A 17,596-nucleotide genomic window follows, 5' to 3' on the forward strand; every position below is an offset into this window, starting at 1 on the left:
TTCGTTGAAAAAGTTGTCCAAACAAATCAAAATAATAGAAGTTGCACCATCTACCACAGAAAACTATGGAGGAGAAGAAAAAAGCAAAGAAATGTTCTTCATCCACTACTTTCCTCCCTATCTTTTATGAGGGGGTCCTTGGGAAAGCAATTGTCACATCTCCAGGTGTGCGTTTATTGTATGTAAATATATTCTAAAAATAGACCAAACTGTCACACAGAGAAATGTAAGGGTAGAAAATTAGGGATTGATTCATCGTTGTAATGTTCTAGTGTTCAAAAACACGATAAATAGAATATGCAGTAGCACTTAAATTCAAACTCAGAACAAATTTGAACTAGTTCTCAACTACAGAGTAGTCAGTCAAAAGAAACTAGGTAATCCCTTCAATTCACTACAGCAGACTCATCATGATTTGATGTTTGGAAAACCCCCAGAAAGGATACAATAAACCTAAAAGATAACTTAATAACGACTGACCAAGAAAAAGTCTTCGTCATCAAGAACCTCAACATCTTTATCTCCAACAAAATGCTCTCGGCCAATTGCCTTCACTATATCGGCAAATTCTATCCTTTTCTCCACAGAGAGAGGTACAAATGGTAGCCTAAAAACGGGCCTGACAACCCCAAGTTGAGCAAGAGCAGTGTTCAACCCAATGGGGTTTGGCATGTGGAAAAGCCAGTCAATCAGAGGTAGGAGCTTAGAATTTAACCTAGGATTTACACCATACATTAGTTCCCGCATTAGACCAGGAACCAGGTTGCTTGCAACAGATATCACTCCAGTAGCCCCATAATCCCATCTAGCATCATGGCATTGATCATCATTCCCACTCCACACAACAATCTCATTGTCTGTATACTGCTTGATCCGATCATTTCCCACACACTCCTTGACACCAGCTAAGTTAGAACTTTCAGCTAAGGTTTCAATTACATGTGGAGGAATGTCTTGACCAGTCCGCGAAGGCACATTATAGATTATTGTGGGTCCCATCGGAAGCACACTTTGAAAGTGAGCAACCATGCCATCCAAGGAGGTTTTTCCGTAGTAGGGGTTTATGTGAAGCGCAGCATGCATTCCAACAGCAAAACCCTGCTCAGTGGCATGAATTGCTTCCCTGGTGGAGTTGCTTCCAGTATTTCCAATAACCTTAATTTTCCCACCAAAACAGTTAACTGTATGAGCAATGAGCATTATGTGCTCCTCCCAGCTCATTAATTGTCCTTCACCAGTTGTCCCACCAACAATAACACCTTCGACCCCTTCTCCAATCTGCATATTCACCAAGTCATCGTATGCTTCAAGATCAAATCGCCCATCAGGTAGGTATGGAGTTTTGATGGCAGTTATCAACCTCAGACACTTTATGTCCTCTGGGGAAGTCCTGTAAATGCAATACACATGGCTTTATTTGTGCAAATTATTATAATCCAAACTCGCAAAGCCCAAATAAGCAGCAAAGAAAATAAAAAGCCAAAAATAATAATTTTATATTACATTAAAATATGTACAAATATAGTTTCACTATAAAAATATATACTGCCGTGTAAATAGATTTAAAAAGTTTTTCAGTTCAAATATACATATCTAGTATCTAGATGACATGAAACCCTTGCTAAGTGAACGACAGACCAGATAAGAAGTGAAAATTAAGTTCAGAGTGTAAATTAGTGAGAGAACATTGCTTAAAGCTCTAGATGCATCTCATCATCTGTGTCTCGTCCAGAAATCCTACCCAGAGCATGCATCCTACAGTTCCCACCTAATTTAGACAATACACACATGTACACATGATAAAGAAAAGAAAAAAAACAGTCTCAGAAATGAAAAGATATGAAAACAAATGTATATATAATTTAGTAGAAAATTGAATGGATTTAGAACAGTAAATTTAAAACCCACCTATTTTTCAACTCAAAGCTGCGCATTGGGAGGTGCAAACTAGATTTCACAGCTGCTTGTGGAGGCTTCCAGTTTGAGCTCCTGATTAATATAGAAAATATTTAACATCAAAGGTAGCAAAATTTGGAAAGAGTGGTATTTTAAAAACGTAATCGGGATTGATACACACAGTCGTACGTACATGCATATGACAAAGAGAAAACCATATTGCAACTAAAAACACAAATAGAATACTGATTTGAAATTGGAAAATAAACTTTTGATTAAAAAGTAAAAAACTGATACCCAAAAGTGAGGCAGAGACATAGAGCACAACACTTATGGGTGAATGTACAGAGAGTCCTTTTCACTCTAGTTCATCACATCATCTTACTATCTTTCATTATCCCAAACAAAGAAACATTATTTCCCATGAAGAACTGGAAAGAGGTAACCACGAGACATAAATGTTTAGTCAAGTTTACAAGTAGAAAGGGACAAAACTTTCAAAAAATCGTACATTAAAGAGGAGAACAAGAGACTCCCATTTCATTACCGTCTTACTTTTATAAATTTCATTCTTCTCCTCATTATAATCAATTATTAGCACATATGGCTAGACTAAGAGGCTATTATTGCAGAAACAAAATAATCGGAACAACAACAGCAAAACGGTATTAAAAGGGGCGATCCTTTACAGTAAAAAACCCTCTAAAACATAGTTATCAATGCATTGCGGCCATACCCAAAAGGAACTGTCAGTGGTACGGTCACTATTCTGAATGCTACAAATACAAATTAAATAATTTATGTGACACATATAAATGCTCAAAAACAGAACATAGTACACGATGTGAAAGATCAATCAAGTGCTGATTTCATCGTCAGTATTGTTATGTATTGTAATTGTAAATCCTTGTATTTAACTATGACTCTTTAAGTCTCAATATATAAATAATATTCTCCACTATGCAGTTGACACTCATAATCCATGATATATGTCTCTCATTTCTTTTCCCTCTCAACTAGACCTAAACACAACAAGAACAAAATCTAGAAATGAAATAAGTGTTAGTCTCCAAGAGGATGGTACTAGACATAAAAGAACTGGTCTGAGGTTGACAACCGAATGTAAAAATAAACAAATAAAGACAGGACAATCAGAACTGAACCCGGAGATAGAATGCTCTGAACAAGTTATCAAGCCAGGTTTTTAAAACTCATCAAAGTTTTAATGTCGCTAAAACACACAAAAACGACACAGCATATTTGAATGTACTACACATTAAATTGCAAAGGGTAACTCAATCAAGTGTTGATTCAAATTCAACTGTCTCACTAACTCAATTAACCCGGAGAAATCCAAATGCCAATATCATTCACCCATACATGCCCCTTAGAGACTTTCTCACTTCAGATAAACAATTTAAAAAATCCACCAAACAGCGAATGAAACCTAATAACCCATATTTAACACATAAATCCAGTAACGAACAACCACCACACCAGCAACAACGGCCATACACAAACAACACTACTGTTAGTCAGATTTCAGAAACCATCAATACATCAATGAACCTTGGAATTCCAATTTCAAAATTACAAAATCCGAAAACGAAAAAACAAACAATAAAATAATAATCATAAAAATAACTAAAATTGATGAGGAAAATGAACCTGGTGCTTTTATTGTTGGTGACATTGGAGGGGCAATCGGGGAAGGTGGCAGCTCTGAAGCAAAGGGTTTTGAGTGTGGCCATGAGTTAAGAGAGTGGAGAAGAAGATCCGAATGGGAAGAGTAAAACGGTGTCGTTTGAGAGAGATCTTAGAAGAGGAATGAGAAGAAGGTGTATGCAGTGAGAGTAGAAAATGGCGGCGAAGAGTACTTTGGCTTCTCTCTGTGGGAACTGTGGAAAATAAACGGAAAATGACACACACCACTGCACCTGTTACTCGTCGACACTTCTTAAACTTCTAATAACAAACATAAAATAAAATATTTTTTTAAGTTAAAATTAATTTAAAAATTAAAAAATCATATTACAAACTTAAGTATTATACAGACTGTACTTCGTTTTAATATTACCCCCGTAGAAGAATATAGTTTAAGCGTAAGTTAGGATGTAATAGATAAAATTAAATATTATATAAAAATAAAAGTTTATTACATCATTTTTTTAATTTTAAAGATAAAAGTAACGTCAAAAATTTATATGTATAAAACTATTATCATGTATACATAATTATAATTTTTTAATGACACATATGATAAAATATATAAACTCAACGGTATGATTTATATATATATAACTCATATGAAACTATAACGGAACAACTCCCATTTTATATCTTTGTTTAGAAAATATATTTCAGAAAAAAGATATTTTATTGGGTAGAAGGTTAAATGAAGAAATACCGCATAACCGAAATAAAGAAATACAAATGTATGTATACTGAATTTGGATATTTTGTTTTGTTTTTAAGCCATTTATAAGTAATTATCTCCCTTTTCAATGGAAAGTAAGAAGTGACGTGTACTATTATTTCTTTGTTCTTTTTCTGTATCAAAGCATACAAAAAGATGGAATCTTTGTTAACTTTTTTCTTTTCTACTTCCATTATTATTTTTTAGTTGAATCTAACAATATTTTTGGTGTGTATATGTCTATAGAAAATAATACCTTATAATATTAATAGCTTGTGTACTAAAAGACGTGTTTGAGATTATATTTTGACACCTAAATTTCTCTTACATTATATATATTCCTTCCTTTATAAGTATAAATTTTTTTTTATAACTATTTTACTTTTACATAAATTTAAAAATGGAGTTCTTTTAATTCTCTTTTTTATTTTACGACACCTACTCTTGTTCCTTGTGTTGACTTGAATTATTGGTAAGAGTTAAACTGTAGTTCGGAAACATTTTAGAGTAAAAAATAGATTTTTTTTCAACATTAACTTTGGTATTTTCTTTTTGGATTTTATTATTTGAGTTTTGGTGAGGACGCTTTTTTAAATATAAATTTTGAATTTTGTGTTATGAAATTTATTATTTTTGAATATGATGGTAAAAGTTTTTGATTGTTTTTTAATAGAAAAAACTATAGAAGTGTGTAATTTAAAAGTCATTATAACAAATTATGAATAGATTTATCTGTTAGATACTTCTAAATAACCTAATAACCTAACTTAAAAGGTGATGTGTGATTTATAAAATACTAAGATTCAAAGACAATATGACAATTTTGAATAATATAATTTGTAAGGTATTTTTGGATCACCTATTTGAGAAGGTGATTTATCACTTCTAGAATAATCGATCTTAATTATATGGAAAAAGTTACTTTGACACCAATTTTTTTAATAAAATATTATTATCTAAATAAAATATTAATTTATTTGAGTGTCAATAGGGAGTAGAAGTTGTCAAACTACCACCGTCTTAATTATATTTAAGTAATTATGGATTTATCATTTTGAGAGAATGTTGTATATGTTATGAATTACGTAAAAATCATATTTTTTTTTCACACTTTCAAATTATTATTTTTATAATATATATATATATATATATATATATATATATATATATACACGACGAAATTGTTTAATGGAATTGTAATGAGTAATCAAATTTGGAGTAAAATATTAAATAAATTTTATGTGTTATTATGAGTGAAATTAATAATATTATGAAATTTGATTCAACTATAGACGAATTAGTTAAAGGACATTGCAAAGATACTTTATTACTCACAATGTAAATAACATTTTTTTACTCAAATTATGAACAAGTGACATACTTCCACGAGTATTTATGTAAGAAGATTTAGTCAAATAAGTTTGTGGGGTACCTTGGTTAGATTTGTCTTTATCATAATATCATAATGAGATAAGATACAATAAACTATTTTATACGAAAGAAAAACTTACGTGATCTTAAGTTAAAAAAAATGTTAGAAGTATCATATTCATGAAAATGATTTATAATTCAGTGTAACTTAAATAAAGAAATGTGATTATTATTTTAGTTCGTGTGAAAAACTATTGAGCAAAGGCTACTTGATTGATTCTAAAGTTACTTTGTGGAGCTATGAGTTGGTTGATACATTAATATGTCAACCATATATTGAGAAATCAAAAAGTAATGAGAAACTCATGTTCGATGACATAAGTGAGGGTTTAGTGAAGTCTAGAAGAATTTTATTTACTTTGAAAGGATACAACAAAGATAATGTCACAAATACAAAACAAGTGTAGAATATGAAGTGTGTATATAGAACGGTTCAAGGGTTGTGATAGATATTTCTTGGACACACTTAGATCAATGAAATTATTGTATACATTTAATATTGTTTTGTTAAAGGATAATGCATACAAAGCTAACTTCAATAATTTGTTTTTACTTGAGATTGTTAGTGTGACATCCATAAGATTGACTTTCTATATAGCATTTATGTTGTTTGTGTACATACAAGAAAACAATTTTACTTAGACTCTTGAAAGACTTAAAAGGTTATTTCTCATAGTGGATATCCTTCTCCAAAATTTTGATCATTGGTATGGATCTTGCTTTAACGAATGCAATTACACTTGTTTTCTTAAAGCTTGTAACCTTTGTTGATTTCATATCAAGCAATTGTAGACTATGTTGGAGAGATTATGTTTAGAAGGAAGTTGATTACAAGACAAGCATATTCACGCTCTGGGTGCAATTACAAAGGACCATGGATTCAAGAGGATGAAGGAAGTTGATAACACTTTTTTTTTTTCAGGATGTTGGTGAAGATTAAGAGGATGAAGAATGATAAAAAATTCAAATAGTATACGAAGATGAAGAGGAATGAAAGTGCAAGATAAATTGTATTTTTTCTTTTTTGGAGAACATAATATTTTTTAATTAGTTGTAAACATTTTTACTTATAGGATTGTACACCATATTACAATATAATTTTGCCATATATGATAATTTTCAATTCCATATTATATGTTAGAAGTGTCTTATTTAATCTATTTTATTTTATTTCTATTATTTTAATAGAATAAATCTATTTTAATTAATATTGTTCAAATAAAATTATTAATATTTCATTTAAAATAATATTGTCTAAATGTATAGATAAAATTAAAATTATATTTTAAATTATTTTATATCATTCAATTTTTATAAGCCCTTTTTAAATAAATCTATTTTGTTCCACACTTTCATAAATGTGGCCTATAGAAATAAGCAACACGAAAAAAATTGTTGCATTATATTGGCCGAGAAATTGTTGCCTATTGGAACATTTTAGGCAATGTTTTTTAATTGTTGCATAATAAGCAACGGTTTTCGAATTTCCTGGCCTAAATGGAAAAAAATTGTTGCCTCTAGTATATAGGCCACGAACACATATGCAACGACTGCAAATCCGTTGCCAATTCGTTGTCTAATCTTCAGGCCACTGTTTTTTTACTTTAGGCCATGATTTTTGGTCCATTGCCTAAAGCCATTTTCCTGTAGTGTTAAAGCATAATGTAAGATTTTAATTCATCTTGCATAGCCTTAAGAGTAGGTGGTGAATGTTTTGAGAGGCGTCATGGATTGACCAAATTGTGAATCATTAGAAGATTGTCTTCAACATTTTGAAGGTGTTTGTTCACCGTGACATTGTACTTATTGGACATGTGAAGGACATATAAGTAATTTCACAAAAAAAAGTTTGTTAGGATATAAATTAATAAAGTAATTCATTTAAGAAATACATTAGATAATAGGTATGTGTTTTCTTTATATGTAATGGTTAGTTTGTATGAAAAATATTGTTCGTGGTGGTGAAATTAATTCGCAATATGAAACTTGGTCATTAAAACTTGTAGAAGTTGCTTAAAATTAGTATGAAAGACTTACGTAATTATTAGGAAACAATCTACAATATTATAACATTGTAACATATTTCATAAAAGTTTGCACATTGTGGGACATACATGCCACCTTGTATAAAAGATCGAAGGGGTTTGTCTCAAAATATGCATTAAATGATATAGTTGAAAAGTATCATTAGGTCATGTATATAAGGATTGATAGTTAATATTGTGATTTCATAATTATATTTACTTATGGTTTACCATGTGCATATAAGTTAGTTATATATTAACCTGATAGTATACTAATCATGTGGACTCGACTTAACTTCTCTAATATCTAGTAAGATAAATTAATAATATAGTTGTCTTATGTCATTTTGAATCATTTTAACAAAAGTTTTATATCTCTTTATTTTGAACACAATTATACCTTATATAGACTTTGAAAACTAAAGCAAATGTGAGCTTAATAATCATGCATAGACTTTAATTAGGTTCATAAGTTTGATTACAAAAGCCTAAGCTAATATAAGCAAAATCAAACATTACATATTAAATACACGATAATATTATGAGAAAAAGTTCATATTAAATATTATTTCAAATAATGTAAGTATATACTTCAAAAATACTTAAATAAAATTCACAATTTTTTTTAAACAAGAATAAAACATTTTTTTATTCATTAGAACAAATAAATAATTGTATGTGGAATAATCAAGTCTAAATTTTAAAAATATTAAATTGCATTATACTTAGAGTATTTTTATGTTTTATTGAAGAAAACTTGAGAATAAGTTGTGTACGGACACTGTAATACAATAAGAATTCAAAAATATATTTCATTGACTTATTGATAACTTTTTTAAAATACTTTTGAACCTTCATTTTAAAAATAATATAAAAAAGTATGAATCAAAAGAAATAGATGTTAAGATTAATTTTTGTGATGAACAAGGGTGGCTTAATGGTTTAAGAGGCTTAAAACAGATATAAGGATGAGACTTTTTATTTAAAAATTATTTTTCGATTTGTTTATGCAAATTATTTATTAGATTTTCAATATTAATTTTATTTAACATCTATTTTTCAATAGATAATAAAGTTAATCTGTTTGATATTTTTATATACTTTAAATTGCGTTATCATGAATTTGAAAATCAAACTTATGTTCGTCATTAGCTACATTTCTTTCTCTATTGTTATTTTCACTTATATTTATATTGTTATTATTGATATTATCTTGGTTCATTCAAAGAGCATCCACTTGAATTTTTTAATTCATTTTTTATCGATTTTTATAAATTTATTCATAACTCATTTTTGTAATGCAATTAAAATCTCAACTTTTCTCTTCTTATAGATATTTTAATAGCCTGATTCGAATTTTCTAGTTGACATATCTATATATTTTATATGAAATAAAAATTCATAATGTAAAAAACACTACTAAAAATAAGTGTATAAAAATAATTAGTTAAAACAATAAAATATGGTTATGGTTATCAAGAAAGTAAACTCGATCGTATACTTGTAGTATCTTGAAGTCTCAAGTCTCATTCTATTTCTCAAGTCTCAACTTTTTCACAATCCTTAAAAAGTTTATTTTGAGATTATTTATTAATAAAAAAATTAAAAATATTGTTTTTGAGCTAGAATCCTAAACCTTGATCCATAAACAATATCAAGCAAAACAAACGCATTTTTAAGCCTAATACAGATTCAATCAATATAATAAAAATAACATCAACACAAATAGAAAAAAATTATACTAACAAAAATAAGAATAAAAATATTGGTACACATAGACAATGTGATATTTAAGGAATGAAATTTACCAAAATTTTCAAAATTAGAATTTTAGAATTGAAGAAAGATATGAGAAGCATGGAGTGAGATTAATATACGAGAAGCCACAAACAGATAAAAGAAGAAAATAAAATTCAAATTCAAATTCAAATCACAAAGAAATAAAAGAAAAAAATACAATCAGAATTAAAGTCATATATAGATAAAAAAGAGAAAATAGAATTGAAGTCACATAGAATTCAAAGAAAAAAATAGAAGTAAAAAAAAAATCAAAATTAAAATCACATATAAAAGAAAAAGATATATAATCAAAATTGAAGTCAATGAGAGTAAAAGAAAAAAAAACAAAGATACTAATTATTATTTTTCCTAAACAAATTTATATGTATTGAAAAAAAAAATTTAACTCATTATATATCACTTTTAAAACAAAAATAAATTTAACAGACACTAATAATAATTTAATTAAATTTTATTGTCAAATATATTTTTAATCTCTTAACTTTAAGTGAAAATTAAAATTAGTCAATTTTTTAAACTTTGGACAAACAATATAAACAACTCAAATATTATAATGAAACACGTTTGAAATGTCAAATAAATTTAACAAAATTTGAAAATTTGATTAATATGATTAAATTCACATGTTTCTAAAGTTAGAGGACTAAATTAAGTAAGGAGGAACTAATTATAATTTATACTAAATATTAATATTAAAAGACTAAAAACATATTTAACCATTAATTTAATAGAAATATATCAGTAACAATTTTATTTCAAGTTTTCTTATTTATTTTTAACATAATTTTTTAATTAATTTACTAAATATATATTAAAATTAAATTTTTTTGAGATCTTTTTTAGACCTTATTTTTCTCAGAAATCTAAAATAAATATTCTATCTGCTTTACCCTCTTGAGCTGTCCCTGTGGTAATTAAATACATTTTATTATTCAAACATGATGAATAAATGCATTTTATTCTAAAGAGTAAAAAATGAGTTTCGGAATAAAACTCTTATCTTCGTATGTCAATTAGAAATATGATTATTTATCAAAAACCACTTATATCACATCATATTGATAATATTAGGAAAACCGGTTAAAGATAAAAGAGAAAAAAATAATAATAATAAAGTCTTCTTGATGGTGAATGAAAATGTAAGGCCCATTAAAGTTTGTCCGGTCATTTCTGTCCTAAAGTTAAGGACTGTCCTCTTGTGTTTGGGCTTAGGGCTGACCCAATTGATAAAACCCTTTTAAGGTTACCTAACCCTCACTTTGCACTCTTGCAGAAGACTCAGCAGTCGTCACCCCCCCTTTCCCCTCACAGAACGCTCTGCTAGGGTTTGCCCTAAGGTCCACTTCGAGCTAACCCAAACCCAGTTCCTACTCTGCGTAAGTACCCCTTCTAGCTTGTATGTTTTCCTTAGCATTATTCCAGTTAGGGCTTCGTATTAATCCCCCTTGGTTCTGTTTCTCTGTTGTTTTCAGCGCTCCAGTTCATTCCTAGAGCTGCGGTACTCGCTGCCGTGCCATCAAAGTTCCTGTCGACCCCTGTTTCCAGGTACGGGAAGTTAGGGTTTCCAGTTTTGTGTTGTTTTGGCTTGTTCTTGGGTTGGTTGCTGATTGTGTGGATTAATCCTTCACTTGATGCGTGATAATGCTTTGTATGTTGGGTTGGTTTGAAAAACATGGCTGCTGCAGGTGAAACAATGGCGAGACCTGTTAATCTCGTCCAAGCGAGCCAGTCTCGCCTAGGTGAGACAAACAGGGATTCGCCTAAACCAGTTTGCGCGAGAGGTCGCCCAGGCGACCCACTCAAATTTTGAGCGAGCGAACATCTCGCCCAGGTGAGAGGGGTCTCGCCTAAGCGAGATCCCGCGTTGCGTCTTGATGCCCTTTTCGAGCCCTCGCCTAGGCGAAGGGGACTCGCCTGAGCGAAAACGTCTCACCTGAGCGAGGCCCCTCAGCCTGAGCGAGGTGCTGGGCAAGATAGTGTTGTGTTTGGATGTTTGTTTATTTCTGGATGATCTGTTTTGGTTGGGTATGAATGTTATGATGAGGGACATGTATATAATGGAGTATGATGTATACGTAGCATGATTCATGAATTATAAATGATGGGTTTGGTATGAGTATTGGCATGTGAACTAAATGAGATTGGTGTTATTAAAGTGGCATGATAATGAGATGAGTTGGATTCTATGTGCATGGATGGATTATGATGAGTTGGAATGGGATTGGATCTGGAAATGGGAAAGGTAACGGCTTTAAAGGTTGACATAATGAGTGTATCTTTGCATGGTGAATATTATTTGATTGTATGATCGTATTTTTGTATGTGTCAGTGCATAATTTCTTGGGGTCTCTAGGTGAGACTTTCAGGGTCGCGCTTCAGTGGTCGGGACGTAATTCCATGGCCCCTGTTAGTGGGTGTTCATGGTGGTGCCCCATCTGTATAACTAGGTAAGGATTCAAGGTAAGGTTGCATCCTAACACTCTGAAGAGTCAGTTAGTCTCACCTAGAGTGGACTGACTCCTGTGGTGAGAGTAGCAGGAGGCCTGAAATTCATTAAGGGCTAACCTTGTGGTGAGGAAAATTGATCCATCATAACACTTGTAACACATAGCTCGGGGGTGAACAGCTCGGGGGTGAGCAGAGGTATCCACCACAAGTGCAAGCATCCGCTGAATCCGACCAAGTTATACGTATCCGGATGAGTCGAGTCGAGTCGTAGTGTATTGATTGAAAGTCATAACATGCTTGGTTGATGTATGGATATTGAATGGTGAGAAATATATTTGACTGTATGATAAAAATGTTGTTGGCTCTAGCTTACCCTGTTTATTGTATGGTTGTCTTGTATGTGGTTATTCTTTCTTGCGATGATCATCAATTTAATTGATGGGAGCAGATGAGCGAAGTTCCCGAGGTCAGCCAGGATATGGAGATTCCGCTGCATAGTCCGCGTGGACTAGTTTATATTTTCCGTATGAGTTCATCTAGGGCTGCGACCTACAAAATAGATGGTTTTAGATTTATATACTTTTAGTTAACTCTTTATTCCGTTTTCTTTTGGGCATCGTAGTGTGCCATGGATCGTTGGGAGCTTTGTTTCAAACTCCCGGGCTACGCTTGTATGTTATTTTATGCGACGCTACGTTTAATTTCGCTTATAAATTAGATGAGGTGTTACAGAAAATCTTATTTTAAATTATATATTTAAATTTATAATTTCCTATTACAGATTCAAATTTATAACACCTAAATTCGTTTAAAATATAACATAGAAAAAGACGTTGTTACGCTTCCTCCATTTATAAATTAAATCTTACAGAATAATGCAAATTAAAAGTGAAAAATATTCCAAAAAAAATTAAAAATTAAGTCTAATCTTAAGAAATCATTTCCAACAAACTTATTAACTTAATAATATAAAAGTAATCAATTAAAAATTAAGTCTAATCTTCATATTTATTCTCTTTCACTCTATAATATAAAAGTAATCAATTTATAATATATCTTAAACATATTTCAAATTAATTTTAAATTATGTAATATGAAAATATCTCATACTATATATTGCAGAATGTAATTTTAAATTAAATATAAAAATGACAAGATGGAAATATTAGTATTTCTTTATCTTATGGGGAGTGTAAGAAGAAAACCTCCAAAAGTGTACTTTTAAAAGGCCCAATTTTAGAAGCATCGTGTTTTGGAGTCATAAATGGGACTCCAAAAACTCTGAACGTGTTGAATACTACTTGAAGGGGTACAAATAGTTGAAAGCTGATACATTCTCATGTTAGTTTTCTTCACACGATTCACTACTAATTATTAATTAACCACCATACTTTAGTTTTTTTTATTATTATCAAAATTAGGGTGGCAAAAAGGTCACTTTACTACATTCTTATTTCATGTGTCCTTGAAAAATTTGATCATTTCGTCAAAGAATCACTTGCCAATTTTTTTAATTATATTTTATATTTTTAATTTTTGTTATATAAATTATTACAAATAAATCATTAAAAAACAATTCATTTTAGAGAAAAAAGAATAATTAAGTTTTATATTGATTAATTTATATATCATTTTATAAAATAAAATTATTAGTATCTAAATAGTCTCTAGTATAAATAAAAATTATAATTAGTTTTAGAGTTAAAGTTTAAATTGTTCTTTAACATTAACTATCAATCAATTAGTGCTTAAATTAATCACTAATATAATTTATAAAATGATATTTCACTTAATCAATATTATAGTGACTAATTATTTTAATCTCTTATATTGATTTTTATTTAATAATTTTCTTGGAATGATGGGGAAAATTGATTTTGGTTGATAAAAAAAATAAAAAGAGTTACTTTTATTTTATTTTGACGTGAATTTGTCATTTTCAACTGATTTTAAAAATTTATTTTGGATCTTTCTAAACAATTAACCTTTTTAAAAATTGATTGTGAGATTTAAAAAATGAAATCAAACATCCACCCGGCAAATGAACCAAAATTCAATTATTCACACCTAATATAAAATATATATAAAAGTCATTTTTCCAAAGTGAAAAATAGAGATATTAAGAAATATAAAATTGTTTTATATTTAAGTTTTAAAGGTGGAAAAAATAGATATATTCAGAAATCTAAATCTGTTTTATATTTCTGGTAGAAGATAGATTCAAATAAACTATACATAAAAGTTAACTATTATTAGTAAAAACTATATTCCATGTCTGAAGGAAGTTTTATATGAAAAAGGCGATTACTTTTTCTACTAAGTCAATAGATGTTTTTGATAAAATGATTAAAAAAAGAAAGAAAGAAAAAAAAACTTTAGTCGGTTTTTTTCAGGTTTTTCTTTTTCACTTTTGAGATAAATTTAAGACCATCTGTTTAACGTGTCCAAATCCTTTTCATGCTAATAATCAACTTATGCTATACATATTGTCAACCAAAATATTTATAACAAATTAATTAAAAAATGTGACTTTTTTGTAAATAGAATTTACTTTAACTCTTTAAAAGTAATTTAGTATAAAATTGGTTGTCAATTATTTGACGTAAATAATACGTTTTCTCATTTATCATTTATTTATTTGTATTGCTTAGATAGCTGTAATAGTAATATTAAACTTACTAGAAAAACAAGACATAAAACTATAAATGTTATTTCTCTTTATATATTTTATATGAAATTAGGATATTATATATATATATATATATATATATATATATATGTATTATATTTATTATTGTTATTATAACTATAAAACTAATTAAGAATATTTACAATTTTGGTTGTAGATATGTATGTAGTACGTAGATAATTTTTTTACTATAAATAGTTATTTTATTTAAAAAAATAGCTATATTTCAAAAAAATGGCCAACTTAAAATATATAATTAAATTTAAAATAATTGTTTAAAAGATAAAATTAATAAAATAATTATTTTAATTTGTGAAAAATATTAATTAAAAAATTAAATTAGAAAAAAATGTGTACGCTGTAAAAAGACTCCTTTATATATATATATATATATATATATATATATATATATATATATATATATATATATATATATATATATATATATATATATGGTCTTTTTAACTATGTTTTTGTTTTACTTTTGTTTTTTTTAATCATACTCTAGTTTCTTTTTCTTTTTTGTTTTTTAAAATTTGTGTATATCATTGTGTTTTGTTGTGACTTAAAAGTAGTATTAAGCCTATGGTAAATGGGTTACAAATAAGATGATGAAAATATATGGAAAAAATAAAATAGTCATCACAATCATATTTTATGAAAACTATTATAAGAATTATATTTTTAAAAATGTTTGTTTAAAAATCAAATTTAGGTTCGAAAATGATTTATATGAAATTAAAATATTTACATTAAAGATGTTATTACTTATAATTAAATGTGTAAATTTAATATGAATTTTTTAAAGAAATCCTCTTGAATGAAATAAAAGTATATAAAATATGACATTATTCTTTGATTAATTGTACTTTTAAAAAATATATCTACAAAAGTATTTTTGGGTTAATTATATTTTTTGTTTTTAGATTATACCATAATTTTGATTTTCATTTCTATTTCTATTATATGATAGACGGTGAGTCTATCAACCTTTCATTTTTAGACATGTGATGTATTTTTAAATTATATATATATATATATATTATAATTTTTGTCTCACTTAATAATAAAATATTAATTTAATAATTAATATTATATATATAAAAGAAAAAGTTATTTATTATATTTTTTTATAATATTTTTAATTGTGACTGAATTATTATTATATATATATATATATATATATATATATATATATATATATATATATATATATATATATATATATATATATATATATATATATATATATATATATATATATGATCTTTTAGTCATTATACCTTTCAAATTTTTTATTAAATTTTGATAACCTAATCTTTATACTCAAACTAAAAAAAAAAGTATATCAATTAAAAATAAAATAATAAAAGAAAAAATATCCGTAAAAATAAAAACAACACAAATTATCTTTCTTCACAGATTTTGACGTATAATATTTATGATCTGATTATTGAATTAGAAAAATTATTTCTTAAAATTCAAAGAAGCATTATTTATTTGCTCAGCCCTGTCTATATCTACTTATAGTTTTCTATTCTTCAAACCAAAAATAAAAGAAAATGTGTAAAGGAAAAAGAAAAAAACATTTTGTTGTTTGTAGCTACCCGTCTTTTCTTGCGCAATGATAGAAATATATTCTATAAATATACAAGCATAAAAAGTAGTAGAGGCAGACCTAAAAATAAGGAATGGGCAACTTTTAATTCAGGTCAATAATCCTAAAAATAACATGTATGATAAAAATTTAAATATAATTACTTCTAAAATATAAATGAGTTATTTTTGTTTTGTTTATATATATATATATATATATATATATTTAATTAGTTAAAAATCAGAACTTTTTCTATCCGATTTTCATCATGGAATAAACGCTTGATTTAATCTCTCAATCTTTAAAAACTAATATTAGTTCTTAAAATTAAGAAATATCAAGTGAGCTTCATTTTCAGTTATATTTTTTGAATTGATTTAGTTTTGAGTATTTGTCTTTAGATGTTTTTTTCTTATTTGTTTAATGGAGCATCTAGTGTAAAAATGATTGATTCTCTCATCAATCATCTCAAAATGTGGTCCATGATTATTAGGCTAAATATTTTCATCCCACCTTATATGGAAGTTTTTATAAACAGAAGACATTCATGACAACCAAACTTTTTTATTGGATTAAATAGAAAATTCATCATGTTTTTAACAAATTAGGTATACAATGCACCTTCAATGCAATGTTATTTGTCCGGTCAAAAAATCCTTAAAGTTACGTTGAGTTAATGAAAATAATACGTCTTGAAACTATATAATGAGTTTTAAGTCTATAATATTGTTTGTCCTAATCAAACATACTTTAAGCTAGAAGTTGATTTTTTTTATATATACTTATGTTTTGGAAAGTGTGAGCGTATTTATATTTAAGAGGGTTAAAGGACATGAAAAAGTGATCTATGTGTTGTACAAATTTTCACATAGTGTTATTTTTCAATTTATTATGTGTTGTATAAATTTTTACACAATGTCATTCATTATGATCGTGATTTTGGGTTAATAAGATGATTATTGAAGTAATGTTTTTAATTGATTATGCATTTTTTTCGACCAAAAATTACATCCATTTATCTTTAAAATTCAAGAACAAACACAATCAAAATTTGGAACATAGTTGAAATCAAAAATTTTACATCATATTTTAAAAGCTAAAAAAATATTTAATCCGTTTATTTTTTATTACATTATTATGAAATTATCAATTTATTTATTTTAGTTTCTCTCCCTAATCCAATCCTGCAGCGATTTTAGGGTGCATATTTATGATTACATTATTTGAATTCCTACCATAATGTTGAACAGCAACCTGCGGACACTTCACGGTGTGTGAGTTGTAAGTTGTAACAT

At 27.8% G+C, this 17,596-nt stretch overlaps 1 protein-coding gene across 1 annotated transcript; it reads right to left on the reverse strand.

Annotated features, from left to right (window-relative positions):
* Window positions 1-227: 227 nt before the first annotated feature.
* On the reverse strand, window positions 228-3,830 carry LOC114185923 (4-hydroxy-tetrahydrodipicolinate synthase, chloroplastic). Its single transcript, XM_028073887.1, has 3 exons — window positions 3,565-3,830; window positions 1,909-1,989; window positions 228-1,390 (listed from the first exon to the last, which is right to left on the reverse strand). The coding sequence occupies exons 1-3, from the start codon at window positions 3,645-3,647 to the stop codon at window positions 466-468; spliced, it is 1,089 nt and encodes a 362-aa protein (XP_027929688.1). The 5' UTR covers window positions 3,648-3,830; the 3' UTR covers window positions 228-465.
* Window positions 3,831-17,596: the final 13,766 nt, after the last annotated feature.

This window comes from Vigna unguiculata, chromosome 5 (genome assembly GCF_004118075.2).
Source record: "Vigna unguiculata cultivar IT97K-499-35 chromosome 5, ASM411807v1, whole genome shotgun sequence".
Lineage (NCBI taxonomy): Eukaryota > Viridiplantae > Streptophyta > Magnoliopsida > Fabales > Fabaceae > Vigna > Vigna unguiculata.

Bases quoted from the DNA above. Each gene is read 5' to 3' on its own strand.
- LOC114185923 (XM_028073887.1), bottom strand. From the start codon at position 3,647: ATGGCCACACTCAAAACCCTTTGCTTCAGAGCTGCCACCTTCCCCGAT. The intron at 1,990-3,564 runs GTTCATTTTCCT...TATATTAATCAG, and splicing joins ACCAACAATAAAAGCACCAG to GAGCTCAAACTGGAAGCCTC. The intron at 1,391-1,908 runs GTGGGTTTTAAA...TTGCATTTACAG, and splicing joins AGCTTTGAGTTGAAAAATAG to GACTTCCCCAGAGGACATAA.